This window comes from Bombus pascuorum, chromosome 8, assembly GCF_905332965.1.
Source record: "Bombus pascuorum chromosome 8, iyBomPasc1.1, whole genome shotgun sequence".
NCBI classification, from domain to species: Eukaryota; Metazoa; Arthropoda; class Insecta; order Hymenoptera; family Apidae; genus Bombus; species Bombus pascuorum.
The window spans coordinates 16,760,552-16,776,245 of record NC_083495.1 but is presented as its reverse complement, the minus strand read 5'-3'; the positions used below and the strand labels follow the sequence as shown (position 1 = coordinate 16,776,245).

At 43.5% G+C, this 15,694-nt stretch overlaps 4 protein-coding genes across 4 annotated transcripts in view; 3 read left to right on the top strand and 1 right to left on the bottom strand.

Annotated features, from left to right (window-relative positions):
* LOC132909535 (E3 SUMO-protein ligase ZBED1-like) overlaps positions 1 to 15,694 on the top strand; it is a 57,509-nt gene that overhangs the window by 7,842 nt on the left and 33,973 nt on the right. The gene's annotated exons all lie outside the window — the stretch shown is intronic.
* On the bottom strand, positions 228 to 1,436 carry LOC132909586 (dynein light chain roadblock-type 2). Its single transcript, XM_060964512.1, has 3 exons — positions 1,022 to 1,436; positions 870 to 948; positions 228 to 791 (listed from the first exon to the last, which is right to left on the bottom strand). Exons 1-3 carry the CDS (start codon positions 1,022 to 1,024, stop codon positions 580 to 582), a joined length of 294 nt encoding a protein of 97 aa, XP_060820495.1. The 5' UTR covers positions 1,025 to 1,436; the 3' UTR covers positions 228 to 579.
* Positions 1,649 to 3,375, top strand: LOC132909584 (V-type proton ATPase subunit G). The gene is made up of 4 exons (XM_060964510.1): positions 1,649 to 1,855; positions 2,204 to 2,304; positions 2,430 to 2,528; positions 2,621 to 3,375. The coding sequence occupies exons 1-4, from the start codon at positions 1,774 to 1,776 to the stop codon at positions 2,693 to 2,695; spliced, it is 357 nt and encodes a 118-aa protein (XP_060820493.1). The 5' UTR covers positions 1,649 to 1,773; the 3' UTR covers positions 2,696 to 3,375.
* The window catches only part of LOC132909551 (E3 ubiquitin-protein ligase MYLIP), a 37,491-nt gene continuing 26,252 nt past the window's right edge, over positions 4,456 to 15,694 (top strand). The window contains exon 1 of the mRNA XM_060964456.1: positions 4,456 to 4,741. Coding sequence (XP_060820439.1) covers positions 4,655 to 4,741 — 87 coding nt within the window. The 5' untranslated portion in view covers positions 4,456 to 4,654. The remainder of the gene's footprint in view (positions 4,742 to 15,694) is intronic.

Genomic DNA, 15,694 nt, shown 5'->3' with positions numbered 1-15,694 from the left:
ATGTGTACACTCTATGTATTTTATACACTTTTGTAATAAATAAAATCAACAATTTCTATACCTTAAATGTTTGTATATTATAGATCTTTTTATATCAGATATTAATTAAAATTTTACACACATGTACACGTACATAGAAAAATGTAAAATATACTTAAAAGCGCTCTTGAATATACAACGGTGAAACTATTTCTTAAGTAAATATAAAAATTTATCAAATTTTGAAGTAAGCCAAATTTATTTGAAACAACAGTATAAAGTGTTAATCACGTAACAGAAATGTTTTTAATCATATTATCTCTTATGTTAATAAATAATAATTTAGTTATAAGATTTTCTGCTTACACAAGTGATTTAATTATGTTTACATCTAATTGTTCCACAGTGCTTGCAACTTCAATACTTGGTAATGGCATTACAAAACACATTTTCTACCATTAATTTATAAATAAAAAATTATCTTGTTCTTGACATTAGTATTATAAAGATGGCATTATATAAAATAAAATGTGCTATATAAAATAATTCATTAACAATTAGCAAAGCATATATCTTACATATTAGTATTTCTTCTCGTTATCAATCAACTGGATTCTGTATTACTATAAGTATAAATTCTTTATCCGGAGCCACCATAATTTCATGTTTCTTACTACGAATGCGGAGAAAAGTAAGGTCATTGGTTGGATCCAAATCTCTCACCACAGATCGTGCTTTGTCTGACAGTTGGCTTATTAATCCTGCGTATTGAACTGTTGTAGTGTTATCCAACGTAGATTTAATTGGGATACCTAGATAGATAAGTTTTTGTTAAGTTTAGTATAATAATTATATATGGTATCCATATTAACACACGGCACACAGTATACCTTCTGCATTAACTACAATTGTTCCAACCACTCCCTTATGCGATTGAATACGTTTCATAGTTTCTTCTACCTCTTGTGCCTTAGGAAAGATGTGTTATTCTAAAGTACGGGAAGTAACATAATTAGAAGGATATAACATGTCATAAACCTACCATCTCTTAAACGTATCAATTTATGCTATGTGTAATATAGTGTTAATTATAAAATTCGTAATAATAAGTTGTAACGAATTTGGTATTGACAAAACGTCACTTGGATCGTACCGCCCACGATCGTGTATACAACCATGGTACGTTTTCAATAAGATTGTGGCTACGTGATCACTTTTTGTATTCACCATCAGGGGGTGAAATGATCACCCAATAAGATTTGCCCACCGAAAGGCATCTCAGCCAATCGTATTATAAATTACTTAAATTTTTAGTTTAATTTCGAAGTTTCTTTTCTTTGTATAAACAATAGTAAACAAATCTATAGGCAGAAGAGCGCGATTCTTTAAACTCAAAAATACTATTGAGTTCGTAATATTTGTAATTTCTCATGTAATTCTTCTAGTTTATTTGTTTATGAAATAAATTATTTGTTTCTTTCATCGAACCGAAATAATTATATCTCTCCATTTATTCGAAAAAAAAAAAAAAAAAATAGAAAATGAATAGTTAACGTGGATAGAATAGCCATGATTTAACAAGTTGATCGCAGCGCTATGGCTAGCGGTTGGCTTGCATAGTACACCTTACGCCAACCTTGTTCTCCACCACGGCAGTTGCCAGACCTGTATATACGACCGTGATACAACGCCATGGTTTAAGGCGGGGCAAACAGCGGAAACTCTAAAGTCATATGATCATATGATCGATTTGCGGATTCCTTTAGAACACAGACGTCTCTGTTCGTTGGAAAAATGGCCAGTCAGACGCAAGGTATTCAACAGCTTCTAGCAGCTGAGAAAAGAGCAGCAGAGAAAGTCGCAGAAGCTAGAAAACGTGAGTTTCCATTCGAGCATCATAAGTTATGTTTCAATACGGATATATTTAAAATTTAACCCGCTGTAATCAATCCTTTTGCGTTCCTGACTTTAAACGGGTATAACTTTTTAAATGCTTAAAAATAATTATTAATTTAATAATTATGAGTAGCTCTGAATGTAAATATAAATTTGACAAATACGTATAGCTATTGCTTGTTTGGTATTCTTTGATAAAAATTATCTAACCTTTGTCGATATAGCAGGTTATTCGCAGAAATACATTTCAAAGTAACTCTAGTTTTTAAATAAAGATCTTAATATTAGGATTAACAAAGTACGAGTTGTAAAATGACTTTGCTTTTAGGTAAGGCGCGTAGACTGAAGCAAGCGAAGGAAGAGGCTCAAGATGAAATCGAAAAGTATAGACAAGAACGAGAAAAGCAGTTCCGTGAATTTGAAGCAAAGGTGACCAACTTTAGATACACGGATAATTTCTGTTCTATTTTGATTAAATTTATATTATACGATACTACGAAGAAGTAAGAACCGTTCGATACATTATATATATGACATATTTTTGTTATATATAGCATATGGGTTCGAAAGAAGACGTAGCAGCACGTATAGAAGCCGATACAAAAGTAAAAACAGAGGAAATGAATCAAACTGTATCTATGCATAAAGACACTGTAAGTCGATATAAAACGTATATAGAGAAGAAGTAACGATATTTTTCACGTTTTACGCAACATTTTTAGTATTTGTACCTTTTATTATACAGGTTGTGCATACAATCTTGGACTTGGTCTACAACATTAAACCGGAATTGCACAAGAATTATCGCTTTGAAATTTAAGTGAGAAAAATCGTATCGATTAAATATAGATATTGCATCTTACGCTATAAATGTAAATTAAATATTTCCTTTTATCATAACTTAAAACGTACCTATTGCCGTTACGTTGTACTTCTATCTATCTAAATGTATATATCTTTTAATCGTAGATGGCGATATATATTCAAATTACTAGAACTCTTTCTGCAGTTGCTATACGACAATAAATGTAATCGTACCTATGCTGAGCTTTTACCACTGTATTGGAAAGTTTAAGGATCATGATAGTGGTGTCACAGTAGCGCTATAGACATATTAAACAAGTTATCGTCATTGTGATATATCAAGGCCTAGATATATTAGGATGACGTGTAAATGTTAAAGCTTAGGGTGGTGGAAAAATATTGTAAGCTGTTAAGCGTATATCGTTAGATGTCATTCCATGATTCTGCTACATCGAGGACAAAATGCACGTTAGAATATTCTGTACAACTTCCAAAGAATCACAGATAAGCTCCTAATCCGATGTGGTTCTCACGACGATGTACATATACATACTATTTGTTTTGTTTGAAAAATTTAAGATTTGTTAAGTTATAGGAGAAAAAGAAGAAGTTATATCTCATGTGTAAACCCTGTCTCTGTATGCTGATTCGTCTGTACAGTATTAATGTTCGAAAATAAAAGCCATGAAAATATAACTCGTGCTTAAGCTGTTTTATCATCTACCGAATGATAGAAACGAAAATTTCGTTATCGCTCAATATTCTTCGCATAACTATTTAATCTGTATAGTTATTATGTAAAACTTGTTTTACATACGTAGTATTTGTAATACTCGATTTTATCGAGTGCAATTATCGAAATTTGTACGTGTTTTATATTGTACGATAGATCAGATATAGATATAATTAATCATAACAAGAGAAAGGGTCGAATAAGAGAATATTTGATCGCGAGACTTGCCTCTTGAAAGAAAGTCGAAATACGTATATTTGTACGTACGTCATAAAGCAAGATTGCAAGTTAAAAAATATGCGCGAACCAAGTTTTCGGGTTTGTCGATATATCGGCCGCAGACTCGGGTTGAATAAAAAAACGCAATTACGACGTAATGAGATATTTGTGTTTACGTTTATCAAAACTGGTTGGATATTTAGGTGAAAAAGAAAATACAGAGTGGGAGGAGAGAGCAGAGGAGAGGTGGATGAGTGGGGAATCAGCGTGGAATCAGCTGTATAAACCTAACCTTCCCCTTTCATCGTAGGACGTAGGAGATGGTAGTCTCAGACAGCAGTTGGTTGGGCGCGCGTAGTGCGTATGTGTAGTGTTCGTTGACAACACCAGCGCCAGTCTATAGACATCGAGAGGTGATTCGATTTTGTGAACTAATGCTGGCAACGTGAAGCGGTCAGTACGTGTGCCATTCTGCACCGAGAAATGGAAACCGACGAGACTCGTTCGAGTAATACGAGCGCGAACACGTTGCTGATGTTCGAAGTGTGTAAAGATGCAGTGACAGCTGTGCACGATTACGCGTTTTAAATCTGTTATGATTAAGAAGATGACGAGTAAAGCCGGACGCCGACCAGCTACGAGTCCGAGGAAGAGATTGTTGTAATCGTCGTCGTCGTCGTCGCCGTCGTCGTCGTCGTCGTCGTCGTCGTCGTCGTCGTCGTCGTCGTCGCCGTCGTCGTCGTCGTCGTCGCCGTCGTCGCCGTCGTCGTCGTCGTCGTCGTCGTCGTCGTCGCCGTCGTCGTCGTCGTCGTCGCCGTCGTCGCCGTCGTCGTCGTCGCCGTCGTCGTCGTCGCCGTCGTCGTCGTCGCCGTCGTCGTCGTCGTCGCCGTCGTCGTCACACGTGTCGAAACTTGTGTGAACGTGCGTTTTGGTTTGTTGGTTTGTTTCATCGAAACCGTGTTACAAGTTTTACCAAGCGAAACGGTGCGGGTGTACGAACCTCTTTGGATACAACTTAACAAGATGTGGTGTCTCGTTAGTCAAGCAAACTCCGTCATCCTCGAAGTGCAAGTGGATCCCAAAGCCATTGGTCAGGAGTGTCTCGAGAAAGTGAGTCATTTTACTACTGTTGCGTTTTTTATTTGTTTACCTTATTCCTTTGTTAGAGCATATATATTCGTCTGTCCGTTGCATCTTTTGTAACATCGATTTACCGCGTTTTTACGCTTCTCTGAGAAATCGAATGAACCGATTGAAAGAATTTAGAAAATTTGAAGAAACGAAAGATCGCGAGGCGACGCGTACGATTCGATAAAGACGAATCACGTACGCGTTAAAGTCTGGGTTTTTACATGATTTTTGGTTGCTTCGATCGCCAAAGATCCGATATAAAAATGCGCTTAAACACGGTAGTACGAAACAATCGAGTTAGAATGCAGCTTCGTTGAAACGTCACGCGTAAACGGCGTGCCGTCGTCATTGTAAACAAAGAGAACGTTCATCGAATATACATGCGTGCACGGTGGATCGATTTCTTAGCAAAAGTACGTTAAACTTGCGTCGGAAATAGAAATTTCAGCGCTCGGTCCGATCGAGCGATCTTGAGCGAGAAACGAAGGCGGAGAATCTTGACGCGGGATAAATATATACGCGCAAGGGATAAGAATGTAAATGTATGCGGAAAAGTGGCGGGTCGTGAAAATGTAAAGCATATTCGGTTTGAGGGAAAGACGGTGGCTGTGGCGGTGGCGGTGGACGGTGCCTTACGGCTAGATCGTAACTCACGTGCGCAACAGATGCCTCGGAAACATTCGGCCACTTGCTCGAGCAATTTGAAATTTCAGGCCTATACCGGTGTGCAAGGTATCTTGTTTCTACGGGGAATTTATTAGCGCGCCGTAATTTTAGATGGTGGGCAGGGGGATGAGCATGCTTACGATTGTAATTTATTATCGAGACGCGGTGACCTCGCGACAACCTCGGCGGCCGTATCACCAGTAGTAACGTCTCGTTTATTCTTTGGGGTATAACTTTATTTATAGACGCGAGACGCATCGGTTGCGTGTAGCGCGGCAGTTGCACGTATGCAAAGAGATAAGACTACCACCAACGACCAACAGCCTTGATCCTCTTGCTCGCTGCTCGTTCCGTCTACCCCGCACGTTCTCTTTCGTATTTCTTTCTCGTGCAGATACCTGGATCGTTGGTATCAAAAATAACCGCGATCAGTTTATAGAAACCTTTTCTCGTGTTAAACACCCCTTCTGCCGATCGAGCGAAACGAGTTTACCTGGCGTTGCACCGGTCACCGTTGGTGACCGTTTCGATAGGTTTTGATCAAATTGTAGGTAAGGACCGAGCAGAGAAAGAATTCTCGTTACTTTGTCTACAGAAACACGGAAATAGCTTTGAAGCTTGGGAAAGGAAGCGAGCAAACCGCTGTCGCATGCAAACGAGACGTTACACGTAGGTACGCTTTCAGCGACATGTTTACTTCTAATATCAATCGGTGCGGAGCACTCGACGATGATTACGGTGTAACCAAGTGGGTCAAAGCCTAACTAGGTCGCAATTTCACCGAGCATCGTATTATTCGATGCTCGCTACGTGTACACGCTTATTGACGAAATAAATTTTCGTGGATCGTTGAACGTACGTACTTTCCATTGGACGTATTTGTTCGTACAGCTACCGTTAGATTTACTATCGGATCGTTATCGTTTAAGTTACGGCTCTCACGACTGAGTTAGAAATACTTTTCTTCGACCATTTTTCTTCGATCACCATCGATCGAGAGGAAGAGAAACGTTGGAAGGCGGCACGCATCGAGGACCGTGTTGAGAACGACCAAGGAGGTAGCAAGCTCGTTCGTCGCTAACCGACGGTCCTAAATGTTTCCTTTGTGGGTTTTAAAAGTTTCAGCAATGGTCGTGTTCATGCCCCGGATATGTTTCATCGATTGTTTTATAGCTGTACGAGCCTGCGGGAGTCGTTTCTCCTTCATCGTCCAGGCTACCCCATCGTTACTCTTTTCTTCGTTCGTTGGTTCGTTCTCTAGAGACCATGGAAAAAGGTATGCTCGCGGATCGTACCGTTCCGATGTACCAGTCCGATCGAACGGTCCCTTGCCGAATTCTAATCTTTCGTTATTTTCCTTGCCTCTTTCTTGCAACACGGTGCTTCGAAAACGCGGTTCCACGTAGCAACGACTTAATAAACTTCGCGTCTTGCATCGTAGGCAGATTTTTCCGTGCGCGTTCGAACGATTTTGTTTGCAAAAAGAAGAGGCGGCGCGCAACAAAGCGCAACAAAGCCTCTTTCCAGCTATAATACTCCGTCGCGTTCAACGGCCGTTGAATAAGGCAATATCCCGAGGCTTTATCGTGCCCGTTTTGCACGAACAACGAGGGCCTGTTATTACATCGGAAAATTGCTGGACCTGCGTTTTCTCCTCTTTCACTCTTCGCGTTGTTCCTTTTTTCCAGTGTTTGGCAAAGTTCGCTTTCAAATACGTCCGTTCGTTCTTTTCGTTTTTCTCTTTAATCTCGTTAGGCGCTATTTAGCAGTCGCTAGATGGATACCTTCCGCCGGAAAAGTAAAGGTCGCAGCGTTTCTATATCCTGATTACTTTTATGCAAATTCCAAACGTTCGTCTATCTCTTCTCCTTTCTTCTCTCTTCTTTTTGTCTCGTTTTTTCGCGTAGCGCGACCCGTCGCGACAACAAGTTGCGTAACGTAACGTACACATATACGTAATTACACGTTGTCACGTATCGTAACGCACGATAGAGACGTGTTGGTCCCTATCGCTGCGCCCATCGTGATTCGCGAATTCGCAAATTCCTTGCTTCGGCGGCCGAACCACGGATTAGCGAACGTTCTTTTCGTTCGTTCGATCGATAAATCAAACGATCGACGTCGTGTGACTCTTTTATCTGCCTGTGAACTTGCGGTATTTCGCGCACGATGATACTCGACACGAAATATCGCGAGCACTCCGAGTCCAGACAGACGTCACAGACATCCAAGGTATACACGCGTTCGTCGAGCAGCGATTAAATTCTTGGTACAATGGCGTGCGACGAAACAACGCGGATACCATCGAATACCATCGAATTTCCCTTAAAAAATAACCACGTGTATCGCAAACGTTTTTATAGCGGCGGATATTTCTCGTCGTTATTACTCTCGCGTATAAAAATACACTCCCTTATACGGGTATTTGTTAACGTAAAAAAAGTCACCGAGGAAAAAAACGTCGGGTTTCGCGTTCTTTGAACGCACGCGGAGCGTACGTGCATGACTTTAGACGGGAATTAACAAGAATAACGAATTAATAAGAAAATGCAGACGGGGATCTTCGTCGACGATGGGAACGATCCGGAGATACGGAGTCTTCCTCCTTTCTCTTGGTGTAGCGTGTACGAGGTTATCAAGGCGAAAGGTTCAACCGAATTTCAATCGACCAGGTTTCGATCGAACGTACAGTTCGGAGAGAAAATGACGAGGGAAATTTCAAACGACGTTCGAACGTCGCTCGGTTGTAGGTCGAAGGAGAAAAACTGGACGATATCTGGTAATATTTGAAGTACGGTTTTGACGAGACATTAGACACAGCGATTGGCTCGTTGGCGATTCGACGCGGAAATTGGGTGAAATACGTTGGATTGGAAGTGACGTGACAGCCGGAAATGAGAAAATCTTCGTCACCTAGAACCGCGTGGTATTCTTGTAGCTCCGTAACGTTCATCGATAAAACGTGTTGTATCAGGTATCCGTATCTACGAGTACGAAATATTCTCTTCGAGATCTTTTCCTTTTATCTCTTCCAGCGATACCGTTCGTATCCGTCGACGAATTGCACGGTATCGCGTTCGCAAGAAGCTGGACGGCTCTGGAAGCGTCTTTTTCGCGACAGTTGGGTCGAAACGAAGGGTTTAGGCAGAAAACGAGAAGGGTCGCTCTGGTGGATCCTTTTTATCTTCGCAACTATCCGCGTTATAGGTGACTTGTTAATATCGCGAGGTCTTATCGGTCGTATCCATGCTACTAGCTAGCAGCCATTGCTTCTTCGTGGAAGAAACTCTCTCGCGCATCCGCTGATTAAAAAAAGCTGAATTATGCGCTCTTAAATCGAATTCCGCGTATCTTTTCTCGTTTGTTCGCAACCAGCGAATTATCATAGCTATTATAATATGTAGTCGTTGGACGTTGGACGCGGTGCCTGGTACAGCTAAAAGTACGCTGCATATCTCTCGAATATCTCTCGATGCCGCGATCGAAGGACAAACTTCGCTACCTGGATATTCGGTAAATTATCGAAGCTGTTGGTCGAGTCGCGTCGAGTAAAATCCAGCCGAGAGAGCAAAGTTTGGAAAACAAGAGAGGGAATGACAGAACTTTAAAACTCGCTTATGCGGCCGAGTTTGCCGAACGAACGGTCGAACCGTCTTCCTCTCCATGGAACGAATCCAAATTTTCCCGATCCAGGATTGCCCGTTTATCGTAGTCGTCGCGAACACGCAACCTGGTTCCGTGTGGCGATAATGTATCTGTCGCGTAAATGGCGCGGTCTCGTAGAATTTCCAAGCAGCGTTAGGAACGCGTTACGGAGTATCGTTGACCGATGGACGAACGTTTCGACGGTCGTCGTCCGTCCTTCGTCGCGCGAACGACTATTTATCCGGCGAAAACAGAGATAGGTGCCCTGTATAGATCAACGTTGTTCGTTCGCGATAGCTTCGTTCGGCTCGTTACGCGCGTACGAGTATCTCGGATAAGCGAAATCTTTCCTTCAGACGATCGAGACGAAAATCGCGTTAGGAAATTTCCTTGGGAGAAAGGAAAAAGGTGACGAAGAGTCGTAGAAGAGCGATCGATTCCCGTAGTATTTTGTTGCAAGTTAGTACAAATTGCTACACGCTCCATATACAGTGATACTCCATATACGTTTCCATAACCATCGAAACGAAACCGTATTCCACGGTTTGCCGGTTATTTCGCCTTCGACGCGTCCCGTTTCTCGCGTTCTCTTCCGCCGGATGTTTTCATCGTATCGCGCCCACCGTATTGTCGATCGCGTTGATATTCGACGTTGGATCGGATCCGTCGTATCCATCGACGCGATCGCTCGAACAACGATAGTTTGCTTTTTGGTGAAAAACGGTCGATGCGACTGTCACGGATAGAGTTCTGCTTGCCACGTGTTACGCCAAACGCGATGGTCCTTGCGAGGTTCCTCACGGTCTGGCCAAGACCTACACATCCTTACACTGACCCGCGACCTAAACCTGAACCTGACCAGACCTCGGGAAATACCATAAACCGAATCCGTTTAGTTTCATTCCTATTCGTATAAGTATTTTCGGTTTACGGATGGTACTTACGTCTCTTGCACGCTCTTACCGATTACGGAGAAAGCGGGTGTCTAGCGAAATAGCCGGTTTTTCCCACGAACAAGGAGCCGCATCTGCTTTTCTTTGTCTTCGTAGTTTTATTTGTCAACCAATGAGCATCGCGGATCGTTACCCTCGCTTTTCTACCGAAAAGCGTGAACGACGAATCCGCGTTCCTAGTTCGAAAGGGCACACCCACGCCGAGCTTTCCTCCTTGATGGTACGAGACGGGTCTGCGACAGTTCTTGTAATCTTTTTGTAGTAAAAACTTGATCGTGTTACCAATAAAGGCAGTCATTTTACCGAATTAATCGTTCGTCATTTAAAATTACGCGACAGGACGAAGGATCAGTTCGATCAGTTAGTCGGAGTCGTCGTTCGTTCTTGGAATTGTGGGCGACTCGACGTCGCGTTTGAACGATCGGCGAATCGTCGTAACGCGAAAACCCAAGTTAGGTACTCGCGTCTTGCTTTCTAGAAACGATATCGACGACAAAAATACACGAGCGAGTATCGCCTTTCAACGCGAATTACCTACGCAATCGCGTGACTCTACAAATGGGTCGTACTTACGCCGTATGCGCTACTTTCCGCACTGGCGATATTCCAGGCGCCGCGTCGGAGAGGATAGTCGTCAGCCTCGATGCAAAGTACGATAGAGACGAACGATGGCATATCCGTTTATAAAGCGCGAGAACCGCGCAGCCGTTTCTTCGATCCTCCATCGAAAATATAATTTGGCGAAAGCAACGATTCGCTATATCCGCCGAATCGTATTCGCGTCGAATATTTCGAAACGATCGACGCGCGTTCCGTTTTCCTCGAGAATTTGGATCTTGGGAAATTTTCGACCGGCGGCTCGTTTCCACGGTAAACGTGATGTAAATTCTACGATTTACCTGCACACGTAAACGCAACGTTACGCGCCAACCGGTCTACGTACGCGTTTCTGAGGAGGCGTAGAATCGGTATCGTTTGCGATCCGCCGGAGATCTGGTAAAACTGCGTTTGAGATTACGCCGTTGAAATTAAAACGGCGAACGATCGAATCGTGAAATCGTGTTACGCGTACGTGTTATTAAGAAAGGAATGTAAGCGAATAACAAAGTAGACGAAAGCTTATCGAAGAAAAACAGGATGTACGATAAAACGTGGAACGACGGTGTATCCGCGTGTCGACGCTCGCAGCGTGTTCGTCCGATCGGGCACGGTTGCTTTTCAAGGCACCGAACGTCGAAAGGAACCCTTTGCGGCGAATCTTTATGACCGCGATTTATTTAAATTGCCTGCAATAGCCCAACTTCCTGCTTAAACGCACTCCGTCGAACGAACTCGCACGCCATTGGACGACGCGCTGCTACCTATTTGCATAGACCCTGGTACGACGCGAGTAAGTGCGTGCGTGGTAACGACGTTAGTCTCCTTTGTAGAGAAAGAGGACGCAGATCTACGGTAATCGATGTTACCATACGATAAATAAAGGAACGCGATAAAGGACTCTCGTTGTATCGAATTTGCGACGGATACAGAGACCGGAAAGAAATCTCGATTTGCAAGCGGCGTCTGTCTTCCTGCAGCGAATGGGATTCCTTGATCTTAATGCGCGATACGTCTGTTTTTCTTTTTCTGCGAATCAATATTTAACGACACGTATCGTCGATAGAAACGTAGGTGTTTCCTGTCTAGAATGACAACAGACGAAGTAAGGTAACAAAGACGTTATGTATTTCGCGACGTATGAATATACGAATAACAAGGCATAAATAATTCATACGTGGCAGAGGTTAATGAACAGCATTCGCGAATTGGCTATGCAAATCGTAAGACCCGTTTCTCGTTGTTCCAAATATCCTGTATCCTGTCCACGAATCTTTCCCTACTCTTTCGATCAAACGACGTTTTTAGCCGCAAGACTTTACTTTCCAACGTATTTAATATTCAAATCCGCCTGTTCGAACGAGGAAAGCTCGCAACACGCGACGTAGCTAACGTACTCGTTATGTACGCGCAGTTGGCGTACGCGAAGTTCGCTCGCGACGACTTTGAAATTGGCAGCGAAACGTTTTCACTTTCCGTGTTGCGTCGTGAACGACGATTACCTCCGACGTAGCGACTTTTCACGCAGTCGCCTGTCGGATGTATCGTTGGTATCTCGAGCGGGACCGCGATTTGACAAGGACAAGGAGCCTGAGAAACGGGTTTCCGTGTCGTCGGATAGCGCTCGATCGTTAGGTCGATGTACGAGCCGTTCGATGGAGCGAGTCTTTGTTCGTAACTCGTAAGTTTTCATCGTAGGCGAAGCCGGAACGTTGCTTGGCGCGGAATGGAACGCGCGAGTTTATCGCGAAGTTAGAAACAAAGGGTACGGTGTATCGTACGATACGGTATCCGTTTTATACATCGGCGTAATCAAGGTATACGTCGCGCGCGTAACAGCTAAACGCGAGATGCGCGTTCCTCGAGAACGAGGAAGCAGAAATCGAACTGGTTTACGCGTAGTACGTGGTAGTAGTTAGCCGGCAAACGCCAGGATTTGGTATATATATTTGCCGAGATAACGAGCCCTTTGACTCTTCGACTCTAGTCTGGTCCTTTTTATTCGGTATATTGGCGTACAACCTGCGAGTTAAATTACTTATCGTTAGCACGGATCGACGATGCACGTACGCTTCTTGCGAGTAACGTAGTATCTTTTCAGCGAGCTTCGAGCAAAGTCACCGGCAACTTTACCGCTGGCTCTTATCAACGCGGTGACCGAGTTTCGCGTAGAATTTTGTCTAGAATTTTACCTAGAATTTCGTTCGCTGGAAGACGTACTAGCGTGGCGCAAATAAGATTCGCGACCGCTACTACATAGTAGGAAGCGAAAAGAAACGTTACGTTCGTTTTATAGTTGGCGGAAAGTGTAAACTGCTGGAAGCGAAGTAGCGTAATGTCGGGATAACGGGTAAACGAAAAGTTTTCGATCGGTTTAATCGCACGTAGATTTTACGGGTTTCTAAAGTATGGTGAGAAAGGGTGGTTGGCACGGTGCCAGAGGCAGCTCGTGCAACGGATTCAACTTGGAACGCGCAACCTGTAGGCGTTTTATCGTTGCCGGTTTTTATCTATCGCCGACAAATGAAATTAGCCGAGTTCTCGTTATTCTCGCGACGGTACTCTCGATGTATAAATATATGAGGCGCGGTTAACCGGACGCAGAAACGCTATCAAACGATCGTGAATATTTATATCGTTGTTTATTCCTGTCGCTGGAAACCAGCTCGATTTCATTTTTAAATCGATTCCCGGGAATCGCAACGAAAACAACATTCTCCTCTCGCGTTTAACCGTGTTTGTATAGAACTTTTCTCTCCCCTCGCTTCTCCGCTACATCCTTTTCCGCTACGTGATTTACTAATCGTACAAACTGCGACCCACTGTGCTTACTTAACTCTGTTTATGTAGAATTCGCGAGAAAATTCTTATTACGTGGTCGAACCTGGTCGAACGGATTCTTGGCGCAACGGTAATTTTTATGGGATCGATCGGTAAACGAATCGTGGATTCGTCGTTTGCAAGCGAAAAACAGACATCGCGGAGAAAGAACGCGAAGCTGGCGTTCGTCGTTCGATAAACTGTAACCAACGAGCCGTTACGGAGTAGCGAATCGCGACAATAACGGCTAAAAACGAGAGGAAACGAGAAGAAACGAGGAACGAGATTGGGTAAGGGCGTGCAAGCGACGTTGGTTTACGTTTCGCGGATTTATTGATCCGGAAATGGCACTCGGCACGCGGCATGCAGGAGAGTGGGATGCACGGAGGCGGAACGCGAAATACAGAGAACCGTATTCAACGATTCGGTCAATTACCGGTTCGGTACCTCGCTTTCATATGGATTTTACGTTACGTTAACGGGACGTAGCCGAGCGTTTCGCAGGATTGCCGTCACGCCACGCCGAATAGCTAATTAGCGCGACTGCTTAACGCGATTGTCAAAACTTATTTATAACGACGTTACGGTAAATAAGGCTTGACCAACTCGGCAGCCGCGTTGACGCGTCGCGAATTTCGCTTTCCGTAGTCGTCGTCGAGAATCACACGGTCGGTATTACGATCTGGTCGCCAAGGCCTACGCTTCGTTACACTGACCCGCGATAAACCCAAGGAATCACCATAAACCGAAACCTTTAGTTTAATCTCTATTCGTACAAGTATTTTCGGTTTATGAACGGTCCTTAAAACAGTCCTTAGGTTTATTGCACGCTCTTACTAATTACGGGGAAAGCGGATGTTTGTCCAGCGAAATAGCAGGTTTTTCCCCATGAACAAGGACACCCATGAGCCGCATCTTCTTTTCTACCGAAAAGTGCGAACAACGAATCCGCGTTCTTAGTTCAAAAAGGGCACACCCACGCCGAGCTTTCCTCCTTAATAGCACGAGACGGGTCTGTTACTGTTCTAACGATCTTCGGGCGGTAGAGTCAACTACCGATCTTCAAATCGTCGGGTATTCGAGTTAACTCGAGAAAACTGTTCTACCAATCTTAGGGCAGTCGAGTCAACTACCGATCTTCAAATCGTCGGGTATCCGAGTTAACTCGAGAAAACTGTTCTTCAAATCTATGGGCAGTCGGTCGAACATTGTTCTTCAACGTATCAAAGCGAGTCAAATACTGTTCTATTCTTTTAACATTCGAGTAGTCAACTACTGTACTTTTCTTCACGACGAAGTCGATCGACTCCTGATCCAATAACAGGATACCTTATCGCTACAGTCTACGCGAAAACAAGTGTTGTAAGTTATCGTAAATATATGTATTATAGAACTGTAGACTACAGTTTTATTACAAAACAAACAGCCCTATTATCCCAGAAGAAATAAGGGGATCGACCTGTTCGTGGTGTCGATTATTATAATCGTAACGGGATTTTACGACTCCCAACGATTGGACGAAAATACAGTCGGTTAACGTCGATCCAGGATATTTTAAACGCGTCGCGAACGGATTCGCGCGTTGCGAATTTACGGATAATCGTTGCCGCGTCGACCACGGTTTTCGTCGTTGAATTCCGTCCGTGACGAAAACGCTTCCTGCTGCTCTTCTCTAGGCTCGTACCAGCCGCACCTACAAATAACACGACGACGAACGGTACCATCGGTATCGATGGACGGAGTCGTTGGCCCGAATGAAAAATGAACTAAGAGCAAGCGTAAAAAGGTTTAGGCTTAATCGCTGTTTCCACCTTTTTCGAACGATCTTTTCTTCTCGACCCTTCTGGTTCAGCCGTTCATGGAACGTTCATGGAAGCCGTTCATGGAACGACGAACAGCGGATAGATTTATTCGACGCGCGTGTATTTCGTAAAAATCAATCGTCACCTAGCACGTGCTTGGAATAACAGCACCCGAAGCCTATTTACGAAACGTTTTCGCATTATACCGGCGTTCTCTGTGCAAATTCGCCTTATCGCGCACTTCGCTGTCGATAACTCGCACGCGTATTACGATTTCTCGCAGAGTGCAGGACGCGATCGTTCAACGGCAAAATGCGTCACAGCGGAATATCGCGTTGCAATTACGAATCGACCTCCTTCTCGTCCGAATTCGAATACGTGGCTTTTGTACGTGCGACTTTTCATATTTCTACCGCGTACGTACGTAGAATGTACAATACCTTGCACCT

Excerpts from the sequence above, each read along its gene's own strand:
- LOC132909586 (XM_060964512.1), bottom strand. Across the intron at positions 792-869 it reads AATTGTAGTTAATGCAGAAG|GTATCCCAATTAAATCTACG; the intron begins GTATACTGTGTG and ends TTATCTATCTAG.
- LOC132909584 (XM_060964510.1), top strand. The coding sequence starts at position 1,774 with ATGGCCAGTCAGACGCAAGGTATTCAACAGCTTCTAGCAGCTGAGAAA. Across the intron at positions 1,856-2,203 it reads AGTCGCAGAAGCTAGAAAAC|GTAAGGCGCGTAGACTGAAG; the intron begins GTGAGTTTCCAT and ends CTTTGCTTTTAG. Across the intron at positions 2,529-2,620 it reads TATCTATGCATAAAGACACT|GTTGTGCATACAATCTTGGA; the intron begins GTAAGTCGATAT and ends TTTATTATACAG.